The 19,066-nt window shown below is 35.9% G+C and overlaps 4 protein-coding genes across 9 annotated transcripts; all 4 read left to right on the top strand.

Annotated features, from left to right (window-relative positions):
• Positions 1-558: 558 nt before the first annotated feature.
• On the top strand, positions 559-4,941 carry LOC102617721 (la-related protein 6A). Its single transcript, XM_006467416.3, has 11 exons — positions 559-949; positions 1,156-1,237; positions 2,605-2,699; positions 2,920-2,991; positions 3,071-3,150; positions 3,275-3,359; positions 3,741-3,788; positions 3,878-3,943; positions 4,015-4,152; positions 4,422-4,527; positions 4,638-4,941. Exons 1-11 carry the CDS (start codon positions 701-703, stop codon positions 4,760-4,762), a joined length of 1,146 nt encoding a protein of 381 aa, XP_006467479.1. The 5' UTR covers positions 559-700; the 3' UTR covers positions 4,763-4,941.
• A 562-nt stretch (positions 4,942-5,503) lies between these two features.
• Positions 5,504-9,356, top strand: LOC102618006 (phospho-N-acetylmuramoyl-pentapeptide-transferase homolog). Of its 5 annotated transcripts, XM_025095718.2 has the most exons (9): positions 5,504-5,654; positions 5,926-6,030; positions 6,193-6,276; positions 6,417-6,631; positions 6,805-7,255; positions 7,349-7,413; positions 8,005-8,198; positions 8,546-8,754; positions 8,904-9,356. In XM_025095718.2, exons 4-9 carry the CDS (start codon positions 6,474-6,476, stop codon positions 9,084-9,086), a joined length of 1,260 nt encoding a protein of 419 aa, XP_024951486.1. In that variant the 5' UTR covers positions 5,504-5,654; positions 5,926-6,030; positions 6,193-6,276; positions 6,417-6,473; the 3' UTR covers positions 9,087-9,356. The 5 variants fall into 5 exon arrangements, with proteins under 5 accessions (XP_024951486.1, XP_024951489.1, XP_024951488.1 ...); XM_025095721.2 differs by lacking the exon at positions 5,926-6,030 and having other exon boundaries at positions 5,508-5,654; positions 6,193-6,258; XM_025095720.2 differs by lacking the exon at positions 5,926-6,030 and having other exon boundaries at positions 5,511-5,654.
• Positions 9,357-10,117: 761 nt separating this feature from the next.
• On the top strand, positions 10,118-12,836 carry LOC112495483 (40S ribosomal protein S14-3-like). 2 transcript variants are annotated; one of them, XM_052435418.1, is made up of 6 exons: positions 10,118-10,285; positions 10,737-10,856; positions 10,951-10,996; positions 11,434-11,519; positions 11,670-11,799; positions 12,597-12,836. In XM_052435418.1, the coding sequence occupies exons 1-6, from the start codon at positions 10,283-10,285 to the stop codon at positions 12,611-12,613; spliced, it is 402 nt and encodes a 133-aa protein (XP_052291378.1). In that variant the 5' UTR covers positions 10,118-10,282; the 3' UTR covers positions 12,614-12,836. The 2 variants fall into 2 exon arrangements, with proteins under 2 accessions (XP_052291378.1, XP_006467483.1); XM_006467420.4 differs by lacking the exon at positions 12,597-12,836 and adding an exon at positions 12,053-12,394 and having other exon boundaries at positions 10,119-10,285.
• A 2,016-nt stretch (positions 12,837-14,852) lies between these two features.
• Positions 14,853-16,926, top strand: LOC102618952 (cytochrome P450 710A1-like). The gene has a single exon (XM_006467421.4). It carries the CDS (start codon positions 15,054-15,056, stop codon positions 16,575-16,577), a length of 1,524 nt encoding a protein of 507 aa, XP_006467484.1. The 5' UTR covers positions 14,853-15,053; the 3' UTR covers positions 16,578-16,926.
• Positions 16,927-19,066: the final 2,140 nt, after the last annotated feature.

The following is a 19,066-nucleotide window of genomic DNA, read 5'->3' as shown; positions in this document are numbered from 1 at the left end:
CAAATTCCTATTGTAAAACAAACACAAGGTCAAATATTCTTTCTCCACCCAATAAGGACCCTTTTCATTTCATGATCTTACTACATGCCTGTATTCTTGATTCCTTAGAATCTTGTTATACGATCGTACTTTTTCCTTTAATATAAAACGCGTAACCATATACTTGGCTGCAAAATGACCGAAAATGGTGAATTTCCTTGTACTACCAAGGTACAAGATTTTACTCATTGATAGAAATGAAAATTGAATTTTCATCTAAAAATTCAATTAAAATTTATTCTTCAATGCATATGAAATAACAATCTTTTGATGATGAATAAATAGAAATTTGGTTAAAAATTAGATGTAATTACTATTTTTTTTTTTTAATGATAAGATGTAATTACTAATTAGATTAATCATTTAATCTGCTTGACTTAAAAGCTCAAACTTCTTAAGCGACATCGTTTGAATGGGAAGAAGAGACGTCGTCGCATCAGCAATTGCCAAAAATTTTCAACTCAAGGATGGTGAAATAACGAAGATGCCCATGAGTCCTATAAGAGGGAGCAGAGGTTAGAAAAGCAACTTGAGAGAGAGAGCAGGAGAAGAAAGAAGAATGGGCGGGAGGGGTTTTACCTAAAGGGAATCTCATTTCAGCCTATTCTTGCCTCAATACTCTTTTCTTCGTCCTCTACCCCTCTCCTTCCGTCCCCAGAAAATGGACGGCTTAGAGGGTCCCACCTCTACCACCGCCATCCCGGCCGTGGATTCGAACCCACCGTCTCCTCGGCTCGATCCAGATTTCTCTCCCGTTGGATCACCCGAGCACGACATCCCTGATGTTCCAGTTCCACCGTCAGATGACGATCATGATCACGACCACTGCGAGGATCCGATTAAAGATCACGAGAACTCCTCTACTCCAGCTGTTCTCACTGATGATCTGAAACAAAGGATCATTAAGCAGGTATTTATTAAAGTGCTAGCGTGTTTTTCTAATTACTGTTCCTTCTTTTTTTTCTTTTTTGGTTTCCCTTTAGGTGTCTGTGTTTGCTGATGGAAACGCTTTTTTAATTGTGTTGGCAATGAATTATGTTGTCATTAGGTTTCGTTTTGATACTTTTATTTGAATTCTCAAACGCAACCTACACGAGTTTGTTTATTGTGTTGCAGGTGGAATACTATTTTAGTGATGAGAATTTGCCAACTGATAAGTATATGATGAATTTGATTAGAAAGAATAAAGAAGGTTTCGGTAAGTACTCTGCCATGTATTTGTGTTTTCAACTCTTGAAACATCAAACTGTATGTGTTGAGAATTGTTTAAGTAATGGTATGTAGTGTTAAGCTCAAATAAGTTGTTATTGAAAGGTCTCTTAAATTTGTACTGCTGTGAGTTCCACTGACAATTTCCACTTCCCATACGAATGATGTGTTAACAGTTTTAAGTGCATGGAAATTATGATGAACTACAATATGTTATCTATGATGGAGTAAGGGCGTGATTTTTCTGGGGAAGTAGGATTTATGGTTTGCTGACCTATAAATTGGTTAAGTTTCCAACTTGCTATTCAATGTGCGGTAGAATAAAAGAAACTTGCCACATCTATCTGGTACATTGTTAGAGAAACTAATGCTCCTGCTGTTTTGTTTTTCAGAAACTATGGATTTCCAAACTAACTAAAATGCAAAATAATAATTTAACTTGGAGAATAAAGATGGATCAGTTGAAAACAATCAATATGGCTTTTAGTGCAAAATTAAATCTGGGAAATATTTTGTAGAATAGAGATGATGAAGGTGATGAAGTAAAGCAGGTACTTATGACAGATTGGCTAGCCTGGATGTTTTCCTGGTGCAGCCATTTCGCTGTGCCGAGCTTTTGGGTGTCAATCTGAATGACTATGCAATTGACCGCTGTCTGATTCCTTCTCTATTTGAGGAATTCTTTAGGTTCCTTTAACCTTGTTCATGGATATTAATAAAGTTGTTACTTTGTTAACATATTATGTGGTCTTTTTACCTGCATTTTGACATGTATTGTTGATGGTTCCAGAAACTGGCCATCTAGACTGAAATATTTTTATTCTGAACTTTCCTCTCTCTTTACATTCTACTGCGATTTGAACTATTTCTGTTATTTACCTGATATTTTGGGTAATGGGAAGAATTGATAATGCCTACTCTAATGTATCCACTTTTCCAAATGGTAGAATTATTTTAATAACCCAAGGATTCGGTTAGTTTGTCACTTTCTCGGTACATGTTACTGATAGCTAAGATTCGGGTTTGTTTGATTTGGATATTGGTTTTGTGCCCATGACAAAGTACTGATTTTTCTTTGATCCTTAGTTGTAGAATCCAAAATAGAATATACACCGGAATCTTTATACATATCTTGTTTCCATCTTTTGATTCTTCTTTAGCTCCTGTGTTATTGGATGGTTTCTTTGGGCTGCATGCTTATGAGGCTAAAATGATTTACGTTTATTTTAAAGCTTCCTAACTGCTTAAAGTTTTCAAACCTGTATCTATCTTTTTATATGATGGGAAATTAGGAATACCTGTATCAATCTTTTCCTATAACTCTATTTTCATATTTATGGTTTGTCTTTCTTGCAGTTCCAATATCAGTTATTGCTTCTTTTAGGAAATTGAAGAGGCTTACCCGAAACCATGCATGGATAGTGGCTGCACTCAGGGAATCATCCTTGCTTGTAAGCTGCTTCTTTCCTTTGCAATAATAATGATTAGGGTGTTGATGTTATCTACATATCTGAAGTGATAAAATGCAACGTCACTTGTGCCTTCTGCGTTGAGGCAGATGTTAATGGTAGCTTCTTAATAATTCAATGATTCCAGTTAACTATGATGTAAAGGGTGTTTATTCTTTAATTATTTCCTAATTTCCCTTTTTAAATAAAATAAAAATTAAAGGTTGTGAGTTCAAATGGGAAGAAGGTAAAGCGCCTTAATCCTCTGCCAGTCACTGAAGTCAGGGATCCTAAGGTAATGAATTGCATGAACTTGATTGTTTCATTCTTATGTTAATTTGATAAATTTATAGCATCTAATTTGTGGACCCTAGTTATTCACTGTTTTGGTAGAGAATCTACCTGAGGATCACTCGGTAGAGAACATGCAGAGAATATTTGCAGAAGCTGGAAAGTATGTACTTTGTTTTTAAAGTAAAATGAAAAAAAAAAAAAAAAAATTGTTCCTTTACAAAGTTTTATTCAGTGAGCTATTTTTCTTCTTTTTTCGATTTGATTGTATAGTTCTTTTTTTTCAGAATAAAAAGCATCTGCATCCGTGATCCAAATGTTGTGGAAGAGTCAAAAAAAAGCAGCAAATATGAGTACTTGGTTAGTAATAAGGTATGGAACTGATATAGACAATGTTTTAGGTGAAAGGTTTTGTATTACACTATGATTAATTTACTGCATTCTTCACTAAAAATTGATTTATTCCTGGCTGCCATTTGTTTTACTGGATTGGGAGTCATTGCTATGGTTATGGAGATGTCCACATGTGCCTTTGGCTGGTGGTAAACTGTAACTGTTGTGAAATGGATAAAGGGTGTTATGATTTTAATCATTACCCCTTGAAAAGGATTAGAAGACAGATGTGAACAGTTAACTTGCTATAATAATCTGTTAAAACTTTTGTTGATAAAAAAGGTGATGATAACTGGTGTTTGTAGTAGTAGCTTGATTTTGTTGATCCAGTTTATGTAGTGTTCTGCTTTCTGTCTGTAGTTACATGCTTTTGTGGAGTACGAGACTGTGGAGGCTGCTGAGAAAGCTGTGAGTATCAAGTAAACATTCACAATTACACTGCATTTTGCTTATGATGTTAGTTTATTAATTTAAAGGTTGACCTGTGTTTGGATCAGGTGGCTACTTTGAATGATGAACAGGACTGGAGAAATGGCTTGCGGGTCAAGCTTCTTAAGAGAATGGTAATTTAACCTTATTTCCTTATATCCTCTTGCGTAGTTAACAGGAGCTAATCTTAGGTCACCTGTTACAGGGAAATTATGGGCAGAGAAGGCAAGCCTGGAGGGGATCTGATTATGAGAAGAACAACAGTGGTCGAACTTCTGATCCAGCTGGCAACGAGGAGCATCAAAACTCGAATGATCGTTATGATGATACACCTGACGAAGAGGCAAGTCCTTTAACATGCTATTTTATGAAATTATTGGTATTTTCTATTTGATTTAAAGCTGTGCTGTTGAGAGCTTATTGTTGATTGACATATGATAATATGAATGGTAAGAGTTTAAACTGTTGTAGAATATTTTGTCAAAGCTCTATATTTTTATTTATTTATTTATTTTCATTTTCATGTTGACATGAGAAGAGGAATAAGCAATGATCGGATGAGAGTAAAAGCCAGATAAAGATTTTTATGTGTTGCTGCTTTATTCTTTTCAGGAGGGAGAGCACTTATCCAATTCCAAGGAGAAAAATGATGGGCAGAAAGGAAGAAATCGAGGACGATCAAGGAGACAGAGATACCGGGGTGGGCCCAATGGCCTGGGTATTTAAACCAACCAGTGCATTTGCTTGTGGTTTTGGTTCTTTTTCCTATCCCATCTTTTTAAATTTATGTTTTTCATGTGACTCAATTGACTATCTCATCCGCGGCAGGCCATGGGACTACATCTTCTCATGCTCTTGAACCGACGAAGCCACCTCCTGGCCCTAGAATGCCTGATGGAACCAGAGGATTCTCAATGGGACGAGGTCGGCCTCCTATCTCAAATCAGAGTTAGCACGTGATATGGTCCCTTCATCTATTGTATTTTATATGTACGTTGTATAGACGTGGAAATTGGGCTTGGTTTGAATGTTCTTGCCATGACAGGGGTTGTAACTCTCTGGGTATTGTGATTTCAATTAGCTCATGAAGTAGCGATCTGAGTTATACATGCAATATTTTGGATGTTTTCGATATTATTTTGTATTTTTACATATATTTTAAAAATATTTGCTTGTGTGGAAACTAAAACCTCTGGCTGGTTCATATGACTATGTTGGGTTGGGGCCTTAATAATAGATTCCATTACCTGAATCAACTAACTTTAAAATGTAAAATGCCATGCCATACTTTATAGTCTGTAGTGAACAAAACCATTCACAAATAATAATAATAATAGTAGTAGTAATAGTAGTAGTTTGTTTGGCTTTAGAAATTACGCTAACCAAGTTTATTCTTCACTAATCGATCCTAGTGGTGGATTCCAAAAGTTTCCTTCCATATGAGGGACGAGACGTGATATCAAAACAAATGTTCCGACACACAATCACATTCAGGAGGGCATGACTCATGAGTTGAGCCCCATGGGCCTCATTTCTTTGCATTAAGGGTATATGTATGTATCCTCTTGAATAATCACGTTCGGGTTCCATCAATTTAAAATTTCAGCTTTAAAAAAAATAACTTAATTGTTTCATTATTTATTTACATCTACTTAATTCAATAACAAGAGTTGTAAAATTAAAAGAGTAATATTCATATCTCTGTCCATCTAACATTGAATTGAATAAATATAATAAATAAATAAAAATTAAGTGGACCACAAACACAATGTTGTTCCGAGGATTCCAAAGTAAAGCGAGCGCCTGCTTTCTCTTCTTCCCTCCACCGTTTTAACAACATAATAGGTATGTCTTATTTTAACTAATGCTTTTGATCATTTAAGAAGCAGAGTATTTTACACTATATATTTTATATGTAAATAAACCGTTTCCTGGCTCGAATATACTTTTCTTTCCTTGAACGGCCTTGCCTCGTCTGTTCTGTTTCGCCAACTCCAACTTCCTTCAGCAACATCTTAATTAACTTTGTTCTGTTGCGAATACTCTCCACTTCGATTGTGTCTTCTAGCAGTCCAATCATTATTAAGTAATCATGCGATCTTGTTCGTCATTTCAGCGTCACTCACAATCACATCTTGGCCACTTTCGAGCTCGCCGAAGCTCTTCTTTAATTGTAGCCAAAACTTCTTGCCGATTCCGTTCGGGGTCTCTCTCTCCCGAGGTATCATGTTTCTCACTCGTTTGACCTCTCTATTTTTATTAGATCATCCATTTTTATTAGATAACTGGAAATTGGTTTTAGATTTTAATTATTTGTTTCATATCGAAAGGTTCATTTGGTTACTGTTTGATGACTGCTTATCTGTTTCTTGGCTTTGTGCAGTTAAATGGATCAAAATCAAATGTCAGCAGAACACACGGTTATCAATTGCAATATACCGCTGTTCAAGTTGGAGCCTTCAACGACGTATTAATTTATTAATTTAAACAACGCTTTGTGTATTTAAATGAAATGAGGCTTTACAAAACATGAAAGAATAATCCTGTGTTTTGGGACTTCAATTTATTTTTACTTTTTATTTTATTATTTTTTTTGTTTTTTTCTAGGATTTTGATATTGCTTCGTTTGATAACTGGAGTGACGATGAGGGCACTGTTGGGTACATGGTTTCCTCCAGTGAAGGAGAAGAGAGTGATGGAGAAATTGTATTGAATTCTATTTCTGATACTGACTTGCCTAGTGTTTTTGTGTCAAATAATGACGCTCTAACACTAACTGCTCATAGGCTTGCTATGATTGGGAGAGCACGTAGAAGACACAGGCAAGTGTGTCAGATCAGTTGTTGTTGTTGTTTTTATTATTATTATTATTATTTTTGATATTGAACTGCTTCCATGTTTCATGCAAAACATTATACATCTTAACTTTATGAGATGGGTTATACCTTTTGTATTTTCTAGGTATGATTTGATCTTTTACTTACTGTAATTGCAGGATCAAACTTGGGTTATTTATCAATCTTGGACTGATAACCTTCTTGACTGTGCTGCTTCTATTTGTGGATTGGTGTGCATGGAAGATTGTCAGACTGCCCTTGGCACCCTTTTACTTGACCCGTCCCTTTTTTATTTCAGCAGTTTTAGTCTCTTGCGCAGGATATATATGCGTCCCATTGCTCAAAAGTCTGAAGATTCGTCAGATCATCAGAAAAGAAGGGCCTGCTAGGCACTCCAGGAAAGGCAGAACGCCAACAATGGGTGGACTATTTTTTGTTCCAATTGGCATAGCTGTTACAATAGCCACAGTTGGTTTTTCATCTCTTCAAGTTTCTGGAGCATCAGCAGCAACTTTAGCAATTGCTCTAATTGGGCTAATTGATGACGTGATATGCCTCGTAAAGAATCATAGTAGTGGGTTGTCTGCATGGTCAAGATTAATTTTGGAGGTAAAAGTTTTTCCATTGCTGCTTTCTTGCTAATTGTGTGAAGAATTTCTGTTAGCTATTTTTTGAATAATCCTGAGCCATGATACTTTACAGGTAGCAGTTGGGACGTGGTTTTCATTTTGGTTGGATGCTACAAGCATACCGTCTCCTTATGGCATGTATAGCTTCTTGTAACTAATCTGATCAACATTTATCTGATGGTAACTCACATATCTATTCTTGTTTTGACAAACTTGCCACAGAGTACCAAGTTTTGTTCAATATTGCAGAGGTTTTAGGATATCACAAATTGAAGTATAGATTGTCTGATGGGCTGAGCTTAGCATGTGCCAAAATTTCTTAACTCTCATATGAGAAATCATGGTGTGGGTTGAAACTCTTGTTATGCTAGAATAGAATGGTTAAGATTTTTATGGTTTGGAAGACTGATCATAGGAACAATTTGACAAAAATTCGGAGTATCTGTCATACCATATCTGCTTAAACAGGATTTTATGTCATTTGGAGTTGAATATTTGTAATAAACTTATATCTATAAAATCTTTCAAAAGCGTTACTTGGCACTCTTTTTTAGGCTTTTTGAATCAATTGTTCAGGGTTCTGCTTCTGAAATTGATGTAATAATCTGTCTAGCAAAAACAATGTATTAACATGACAGCTGTAGTGCCAACGTGCTTTTGCTTGGGCTTTCGCGAAGTTTTGGTTGAATGATGAATTCACTCAAATCTATTTTTCATTTTGTAATGCAGGAAAATGTTGGTTCCTTTACCTGCACCATTAGGCCTTCTGTTCTTGGGAAAATTTTATCTATTGTTGACTTCCTTCACTTTTGTTTCCATGGGAAATGGGGTTAATTTGACAGATGGTCTTGATGGGCTGGCTGGTGGAACTGCAGCATTGGCTTTTATTGGAATGTCAATTGCAGTGCTTCCAATATGCTCTGGTTAGTAAAAATGAATTTAAACTTACAATATGAGGATCCTCTCCACTTAGAGGGTGAAAATGACATTTTATTATTAGTAATCATGTGTTATGGTTTTCAATTTATATTAAATTATACCTTGTGTGCTCATTTTGTCTTCTTGTTGATCATGGTTGAAACAAAATCCATGCTATTTAGAGTGTCCCATCACCTCCACGGTGCTTCCCATATAACAGGGTTAAGATTATTATTCTAGTTCAGGATGGGTTATGATATTTCATTGCAATATTAGAAACTTATTAGCAATATTTAAACAAGCCTTTTTGGTTACTATGTCTTACTGACTGCAAATCTACTTTGCGAACCAGAACTTTCAATATTTGGAGCATCAATGGCAGGAGCATGTGTTGGTTTTCTATTGCACAACCGGTACAGGGCATCTGTATTTATGGGTGATACTGGATCCTTGGCCCTTGGTGGTGCATTAGCCTCGATGGCTGCTTGTACTGGAATGTTCTTTCCATTATTTGTTTCATCTGGTATCTTTGTTGTGGAAGCATCATCAGTTATCATGCAGGTATGTTTATTAATGATGCTTGCTCTCCCAAAGCAGTTTAAAGATGGTTCTTTTTGTCATCTAGAGTCTAAAGGATTGATGCGTTGGTGAATTTTTGGCAAGTTCATGACTTTTCCTGGATTTGATAATTAATTGCAATTATATTTCAGGTGTTGTACTTCAAGATCACCAAGCACCTGCTGGGAGGTGGGCGCAGGTTGTTTAGAATGGCACCCTTTCATCATCACTTGGAATTGTGTGGGCTTAAAGAACCGATGATTGTGGCTGGTGCTTATGTTATATCTTCAGTGTTGGCTTTATTTGCTGGATACGTAGGTCTTATAGCAGCATAGTTTCTGACTTAGTTTCTTTCTATCTCCAATTATTTTGAGAGTTAGAATCAACAATTTTCTTCGGCCAAATCACCTGTTTTGTCTGTTCAATCTTTTATTTTATTTTTTTACCATTTTCTTGCATAAATGTGCAAAGGAAAGCAGTAGAATCATGTATATAGAATACATTTTTTTTTTTTTTCTTTCCTCTCTTTTTACTGGAGGGTTTGCTGTAACTGCTCTTGATCCAAATATGCCTGAATACAATTATCAATTGTTGATTAAGCTGTATCCATTAGCATTCTATTGTTGGCAAATTGCTTTCTTGCACAATTTGCCATTACAGTTGGTAACTCTTTGGAGCATGATCGGCCGTGTTTGGAATTTTTTTGGGTGAACAATGATTTTTCCAACTGTGAATTAGTTCATGCAACAAATGGAATGTGTGACACCGAAATTTGTGACCTACTATTTCACGGCATTAAAATAAACTCGAATGCTTGTTAACTTTCTAATATTATTTGCATGGTCCAAGTCTCCAAGATCAAAAAGTTTTGAAGATCTATGTTACAAGTCATTTTTTCCTTTAAATGTAGATTTAATTATGAAGGACTACCACTGGGCTTGGTAATTCAATTAGAGGGTTGGTAAAGTTTAAATTAACATTTTTAATTTGATATTTTTCTATGATTTAAACTCGAGTGATTAATCAAATAAAGTTGTTTGAAAATCACTCGACTAGATGTTAAAGGCATGAGAATCATTCTTTTTAAATGGGTATGCATTGTTTTAAATATGGTGATACCAATTTTTTTTGTTAATGTTGGACATACTTCTAAGTTTGTATTAAGAAGTACATATAACTAGATCTGCAGCAGATTTGGGATTGCATGTTACAATTTTTAAAGTAAATATGATATAATTATAAACTATAACAATTTCGGGGGGGGGGGGGGGGAAAACCTATAAAACGTTATGACGACAAATGCAAAAACGAAAAAAGGTAAGGGCCTTTTAATAGTTTAGATATAAATATGGGTCTAGTTTATAAATTCAAAACTATCGGATCTCGTGGGACTGTAAAACCCTAGTCCAACCTGTCATATAAACTCTATAGAGAGACCGAGTGCATCAGTCTATTGTTTAGGGTTTTCACATTTTCCTTTCGTCTAGGAACAAACCCTAGCCTTCTCAATCCATCTCGTGTTTTCGCAGGCATGGTAAATACATATCTCAATCCAATTTATTCATTTGTTTATTTTTTTGCATCTTCGATCTTTTTTTTTTTTTTGTCAAATCGCAAAATTTACGCTAGATCTGTATATTAGTTTCTCTCGTGGTATACGACTTTTGAAAATTTAATTCCTTTTCTTTTATTGTGTCTTAGTATAATGTAATTGATTGTTTCAAATTTATATTTATGGCAGACTTTCCTTTTGTCAATGTCTTTTTGTGAGATGATTTGATTGTATGCTAATGGAGAAACAATCTTCTCTTACTATTAGAAAGCCTGTATTATAAGTGTTTAATGGAAAACATTTTTGTTAATGGCGTTTCTTTAGTAGCTTAAAGCTAGAAAATTTGTTTCTGGTTATGTGTAATGTAAATGCTAAACTAAATATTCCACGGACTTTAACATGTTTAGTGTTCACAATGTTTCTGATTCTTTAGTCGAGGAGAAAGAATAGGGAGCCTAAGGAAGAGAATGTGACTCTAGGACCTGCTGTGAGAGATGGGGAGCATGTCTTTGGAGTTGCCCACATCTTTGCATCGTTCAATGATACATTTATTGTAAGTGTGAAAAGTATTCGTTCATTGACCCGATTTTGCAGTAAGCTATTGGTGATGATTATTATTGACTTTATTTGTATGCTTGAAACTGCAGCATGTGACTGATCTGTCAGGCAGAGAAACCCTTGTCCGTATCACTGGTTAGTTATTTTCTCATCATTCAGGATTAAAGGGCATCAGAATTTTTCAATGCTGTGGTTAATTAAGGATGTTGGTATTGTTTGTGTAGTTCTCGCATATTCATTGCGGGAATGAACATTTTTGTCTTCTGGTCTAAATGCACACACTGCATTCATTGAATGCTATTGCATGTGTGAGCTTATAATTTCTATTCTTACACGCAAGAATGAGAACTTCAGACATAAGCCTTATGTGCAATTCCATTCAATTACCTCTTTGGTTTGCTGGTTCTTGGTAGCGATTTGTCATCTTCTATCCATTTGATTCTCCTCGAATTCTCTAATTTTACGATCATGACTTATGTTGGAGCTTTTGGTGTTTTTAGCCTGCATATGAGATTAATTAATTGTCTCCATTTTTGCATATTGTCATAAGATTATGGTCTGTTTTTGCACAGGTGGTATGAAGGTGAAAGCTGACCGAGATGAGTCCTCTCCTTACGCTGCCATGCTTGCAGCACAAGATGTTTCAACCAGATGCAAGGTTTTGATATCTTTTGTTTCTTTTCTTGATTGTATGAATCCCTTTAAAGTTTTCTTGCTGTCATCTTTATGTTCGCAGTCTGACTTTATGTTCGTTATAATTACCTTTTATTTCAAATATACATGACTAAGTTCCATTCATATAATTCAGGAGCTTGGAATCACTGCTCTTCATATTAAGCTGCGTGCTACTGGTGGGAACAAAACCAAAACACCCGGTCCAGGTGCCCAGTCTGCTCTTCGTGCCCTTGCTCGTTCTGGGATGAAAATTGGTCGCATAGGTAAGGCCTTTGCGCTGCATTGATGAGATATATTGCTAGATTACAGTCATCTTTTTCTATGCTTTTGAACATTCATGAGCTATGTGCTTGTACATGGAGACTACATGAGCTGCTTGTGAGTGAATTTTAGTAACAAATTAGTGACTGCTTGTCTTTGGAAATCAGCTTTGCTCATAAATTGTGTTAGTCTTGCTTTTTCTTTTCCACTAAGATTTAGAAGGTTTGTTAATTCTGGGCTTGTATTATATTTCAGAGGATGTGACCCCTATTCCCACTGATAGCACACGCAGAAAGGGTGGTAGAAGAGGAAGAAGGCTTTAAGCTGTCTTGTTTGTCCGATTGTCTTGTTTGTCCGATTGTCTTGTTTTATGCGGGCATTCTGAATGGGACAGTTGTTCCTTAAAGTTAGTTGAAGTTACTTTTCAATTTTGGAACTAATTTATAGTTTTATCTGTCGCTATTAAAAGATTTTATTTTCCTGCTTTTTGTAAAAACAATAGGTGGCCTTGAGAGCATATGGCATTACTGGTGTCTTGCATTGCGTGTTATGTCATTTAATTAATTTTGAAATTTATGATGTGTCTTTGAGACTGCATATCAACCTCCCTGCTTAAACAACTGGTGGAATGTAAATGATCTTAAATGGGACAGTGAACGGCTACATTGACATTGCCAGCAAATGCATTTACTACTCCATGGCCATGGGCCTTGGGCCTAGGGCCGGGACTGGGAGACGTACTTGATAGTTGAGATGGACTAACACTGAAAATGCTTGTTGCTTTATTTGGTTGATGAAGTTTACGTCCAGGGCTAGACATTATTAGAAAGGTGGGACGTGAGTCGGTCCATGCGTGGGGACAGCGACGACGAAGGACAAAGGCACCGTACCTCAATTGATAATTCTCTCTATCCGTTGTAACGGATTGTGTAACATTAGAATAATAGCAGCATAAGAATGTTGCTGCACGCCATAACCGTTTAAATATGATACCAACATTTGAGTTGAGTCAAATTAATGAATAATAAATAATTTTATATTCATCGTCTAATGGATGCATGGGAGAAATTATTTTCACTCTTGGGTTTGTAATCCCAATCTTTTAAATTTTTTTAAATGATATGCTTTCAAGGTAATCTCAAATCTTCTTTAAAGTTGTGTTTACTTGTTGGAGTGGGAGTGAGAAGTGTGGATTCCTCCCACTTCAGCGTTTACTTGTTTAAAATGGCCACGGATTGGGAATCCCACTCCGTGGGTCCCATTCATTTTTGGAGTGGGGAGTGGGAGTGGAACTCCCATTGGGGGAGGTGGGAGTGGGAATCCACTCCCACTTCTCCCCTTTTTATCCTTTCATTTTTAATTTAATTTAATTTAATATTTTATAATTAATAAAATAAAATAAATAATATTTATTTGAATAATAATATTATATTTAACTAAATAATAATTTACATTGATTCTAAGTTAAAATTATTTTAACATAATATTATTATATTAACAGAGAATTAATAAATATAATATTATTATATTTATTTTAAAAATAATAGTACTATATTTATTTAATATTAATAATAATAAATAGTTTATTCTAAGAAAATATTAATTTTGTACTAAATAATTTTATATTATTATTTTATATAATAATAAATTTAATATAATTATATTAAATAAAATAAAATAAGGTTTCATTTTATATTAAAATTAATAATTTATTGTTCATAATTAAGAATATTAATAATTATAATAAATTTACAAATATAATAAAATAAATATTATTCATTAAATATATTTTTTATTAGTTTTGTAATTAAAAACTATAATTCTTTAAATAAGGATAAAATTGTAATTTGAAACTATTTACTCCTAATCCAAGACAAAGTAAACACATAAATTGGATTCTGATCTCTATTCTATGCTTCCATTCTAGTGTAAGTAAACAACCTACTCCCACTCCACACTCCTAATCCAAGGATTCACACTCCAATCCAAAAAGTAAACGCAGCATAAATTAAATTAAAATCTTGGTTCCGTGAAAGTGATACATAGCGTGGACACTCAAGTCTGAATTTAAATGTTAAGAATCTCTAGCATTATTATTTAAATATTTATCTATATTTTTTTAATTTGAAATAAGCTTTATCTAGTATGAATTAGGATTATGTATTGGATAAAGTTTTTTATTTTTTTATTTTTTTTTGTTTTTTGGTATTGGAACAATGTATCGGGTAAGGTTTGAAATAAAATTAAGGGTATATTCATTTCGTTAGACTCACGATAATTAAATCTCTATTTTCTGATTTTCTTAATGTCAAAATGAGAACAAATTTCTTTACCTACTTGCCCAAATTATATTCAATAGTCAGACAAGAGCTGGCATCATCCGGGACCGGGACTCGCAGACTCGGCATCCATTAAATAATGTGTTTGCTCACATAGTTTTACTTCAAAGCTAGTGACGATTACGACCATTGATGCATTATTGGCCTAAAAAATTTATGTGACATAAATAAATAAAAACCAGAGTCGAGAAGGATTAGCACATAAAAATGTCGTCACAATAAATAAATTTTAAAAGCAAAAAACACTGAAAGCCATGGTTATTATTAGGTAAAAAAGTGGAAATCATAAATTATCAATTTGAATTATATGTATACTATCTTGGGACATGATCAGCGATCATAATGTTTGATGACAGCTTTTCTAAGTAAATAGATAAAATCACATTGTAAAATTGACAATGGTGGGCCCCGGCCCAACAGACGCCTATGAGAACATTGGACAAAGACAAATCGAATTAGAACATGCAAAAGGCAAGTGGATGGGGGGCGTACAGTAATTTTATTGACCAGTCTTAGCTGTACCCGCCACGTCAGCCCCTAGCTCAGCCCCATTTTTGCCCCTTCCCCGCCGTCTTATTTTGTATTCGTAGAACAAAGGGACCCCCATTACTCTGAACGTGACCCGTCTATTTACTGTTTTTCACAGGTCAATTTTGCGACTTTCAATCTAGAAACCGAGGAAATTCTGAATTCAAAAACGAAAGCCAAAGACAACTACCACCAAAATCTGTTTACCTATATATTCATTCACTGGCTCGTTCATAGACGATTGTTATAGTGACCCCGTCGTCTACCCTCCCTCTCTGCCACCCCCCACCCTCCACAAAACAAAATAAATACACTCAGATACACACACAGCCTTTCACTTTCTGCTCACCACTCAATTTTTTTTTAAAAAAGAAAAAAGAAAAAAAGAAATGGATTATTATTACTCTCTCGTGTCTTCTCTCACTCCAACTCAATGTATAATGTCTTTCTTGGCTCTGCTCTTGCTAATTCAGCAGTTCACTTACTGGAACAAGAAACGACACCTCCCCGGTCCCGCTTTTGTGTTGCCTTTTCTAGGTAACGCTATCTCTTTGGTGTGTAATCCCTCCAAGTTCTGGGAAGACCAAGCAGCATTTGCCCGACGCGTTGGTATTTCTGCCAATTACGTGATCGGTAAATTCATTGTCTTCACACGAAGCTCCGAGCTCTCTCATCTTATTTTCTCCAACGTCCGCCCCGACGCTTTCTTGCTTGTGGGCCATCCTTTTGGAAAGAAGTTATTTGGTGAACACAATCTCATCTACATGTTCGGTCAAGACCACAAAGATCTCCGCCGTCGGATCGCCCCTAATTTTACACTCAGAGCCCTCTCTACCTACCTCTCCCTCCAGCAGATTATTATCCTCGAACACTTGAAGAGATGGGAGAAGATGTGTGCCTCCGACAAAACCCCCATCTCTCTCCGGCTTCTCGTTCGCGATATGAATCTGGAAACTTCTCAGACCGTTATCGTGGGACCTTATTTGCTTCAACATGCCAGGGACAAGTTTAAATCCGACTACACTCTCTTCAACGTCGGCTTAATGAAGCTCCCTATTGATCTCCCAGGGTTTGCCTTTCGGAACGCCAGGCTAGCCGTCGAACGCTTAGTTCAAACTCTCGCTGTTTGTACTCGAGAAAGCAAAATTAGAATGGCTGAAGGAGGCGAGCCTTCCTGTTTGATTGATTTCTGGATGCAAGAACAGGCCAAAGAAGTCGCCGCCGCCCGGGCCGCCGGGAGACCGCCGCCGCTTCATTCCGAAGACCATGAAATCGCTGGCCACCTCTTTGACTTCCTCTTCGCAGCTCAAGACGCGTCGACTTCCTCACTCTTGTGGTCTGTCACGCTTCTCGACTCCCATCCTCATGTTCTAAGCAAAGTTCGTGAGGAGGTCTCGAGGATTTGGTCACCGGAGTCTGATAAGTTGATAACGGCTGATCAAGTCAGGGAGATGAAGTACACACAGGCGGTGGCGCGTGAGGTGCTGAGGTACCGTGCACCGGCGACACTTGTCCCACACATTGCGGTTCAAGACTTCCCATTGACAGAATCGTACACGATCCCCAAGGGGACTATTGTTTTTCCTTCGGTTTACGAATCTTCTTTTCAGGGTTTCAGTGAACCGGACCGCTTCGATCCTGAACGGTTTAGTGAAGAGCGGCAGGAGGGTCAGGTCTATAAAAGGAACTTTTTGGTATTTGGAGCTGGAGCTCACCAATGTGTGGGCCAGAGGTATGCTTTGAATCATTTGGTGCTCTTCATAGCACTGTTCGCCACATTGCTCGATTTCAAGAGAGATAGGACGGACGGTTGTGATGATATCACGTACAGCCCTACAATTACACCCAAGGACGGATGCAAGGTTTTTCTCTCTAAGCGTTGCTCACGTTATCCAAACCTGTCTTTAGAATGACAGAAATGCCCTTGATGACCGGCTGCTGTTCGAATAGTCGGCATTTGGCGTTCATTGTTTTGCGCGGTTTCCATAGGCCCGTCAAAGATCACGTGTTTTTATTTATTTATTTATTTAAATTTTTTTCCTCCTGTGGCAGTGGGTGTGCATATATTTGATGGACGGCCAGGATTATTTAGAAAATTAAAAAAAAAAAAGGAATTGAGTGCGTTAAGACTTTTTTTTTTTTTAATTGGTTTAAAAGATGTGTTGAGCTTAAGACATTGATGATTGGTAATCGCGCAGAGTGGCTATCAATGAATAAGTGTTATTCCATTTACTAGAAAAGTCATTTTCTTTGTTCCCGTAATTTTCTTCCTTCTAGTTATTTTTTTTTTTATGTGTTATTACAACCCCTGCTTGCTGTTTCTGTGGGTACAGTTGTCCGTATTTTACTTTAAGTTGCCTGAGTTTGGATTGGTTGAAAATGATACACACCCAGAACTCAATTTTAAGTCTTTCTTTAAAAGGAAAAAGTTAATAAAACAAATTGCCTAGACAGTATTTAAATGAATTATTGAATCATTATTTAAATGAATGATTGAACAATAGGTAAAATAAGTATGACATATACATTAAATTTTTATGGAGTGTACATATACCGGCGATATGGTTGCAACCTAGCCACAAAAGTCTTTTTAAAACTGTTTTTATTTAACAGATTTAGCATCGAGCGGGCACTTAACTAACATTTATTAGCTTATACTTAATTTACATACAGAAAGATTAAATTAAATTTCCTTGTAGCTGATCGATATCTGTTAAAACACATTAACTGTATGTGCTTATTACGGTGGAGAATAAGTTTTATCTTCGCTTGTGGGCATTCTTTTCGTTGTAATGTCAATGATTATGATGTTAAAATTTTCGTAGGTTAATGAAATTGAATTAATTGTTAATGGGTCCCTCAATTTGCCTTTTCTAGGTGAGTCATACTATCAAATTGAATTAATTGTTTATGGGCCCGTTAATTTGTTTTTTAGGTGATTTATTATCCGATTAGACATAATTGCATGGTTTTTTTCATTAAAGAAAATTGCCCCCAGCCCCCCTACCGTGCCGGCGAGACTTAAATCTCACAACTGATGTTGTGTGCGGGGATTCCCTTGAAATTCACCCATCACTATCTGTCATTTCACCTCAATGTTACTGGATTGAACCCAACAAATTTAAAATTGTTGTATTTCCCCGACTTACCAGAAAATCTTGTCTGTAACTTGTATAAGAGTCAAGATAGTAGGTGATTCACTACCGAAGCGAAGAAAAGGCTGGATCAAGAGAAGGGGGTACTACGAGCCCTCTGCCCCACGCATCTAACCAGCTCGCGTGGTTCACCGGTTCCACCGACTAGACCCTGATGCTGCATTCACTACACAGAAAGTTGAAAAAGACTACTTAAAAATGAGGGGTATAAATCAAAATAAATTGTTTATTTGAATTATAGAAATCAGACTTGAAATGAAATGAATTGAATTTTCATTAATATGTTTATTTTAAATTATTTTCATAATTATTATTTTATATTTTAATTATTGTGATTATTTATAATAATAATAATAATCGTCGGCAGCAATGGCGGTAGCTCCATCATCATCATCATCGGCATCATTAGATCGAAACACCACAACTGTTATTACTGGTGGTTCGACTTCCACGAAGCGTGACAATTGGCTTTGCTGCGTTTGGCAACCAGCATGCGATAGTCATGGCTTTTGCTGCTCGTCGGTTGCAAATTGATGCTGCAAAAATTCGATCATGTTTCATTTGATTTTTTATTTTTTTTGAATTGTGGGGTTGAAAATGGTTTGTCCGAAGAATGAGAAATTAATTTCCACACTTCTTAGGAATTAGTCTCTCATTCCTGATTTCTAAGTTTGAGACAAGCTCCACGATTTCGATTTCGATTCCGATTTTCGACTATATTTTGTGAAAAAAAATGTTATCAATAATTTCAATTTCAAATTTTAATTTTTTTTTCCTAATTCGAGAAGTGAACGATCATTAAAGTGATACAGTAGACGTGCCCTTGAAGGGAGGGGGGGGGGGGAGGGGTTGTGCACCTCATGTTAACTATTTTATTTCCAGCCTAATTTTATGCGCATTTAATGCTCATCGATTTGGAAAAGTGGGGATGCAAAAAAAAAATTTTGATAGAAACTGAAGATTGATAAGGGGCAATGGAATTAATTATAAAATTGGTCGAAGTTATCATTTATATTAGTTAAAAATAATCAAATAATGTGGTAACCATTAACCCTTATGATTTTAAAGTTATCGCTCTGTTGGATTTTTCCGCTTAAAATATCAGTGTTTTGTTATAAAAAATTAAAAAAAAAATGTCATGGAGGTTGAAAAAATTAACTAAAGAAACATAACCCAATTATCTATTACCACAGCAGACTTATTGTTAGATTCTAGAAAGCGCGACTCTCAACCGAAAGAAGATTGTT

The sequence above is a fragment of the Citrus sinensis genome, chromosome 2 (assembly GCF_022201045.2).
Source record: "Citrus sinensis cultivar Valencia sweet orange chromosome 2, DVS_A1.0, whole genome shotgun sequence".
NCBI lineage: Eukaryota > Viridiplantae > Streptophyta > Magnoliopsida > Sapindales > Rutaceae > Citrus > Citrus sinensis.
The sequence above is the reverse complement of the archived record's forward strand: the minus strand, read 5'-3'. Positions and strand labels throughout refer to the sequence as shown.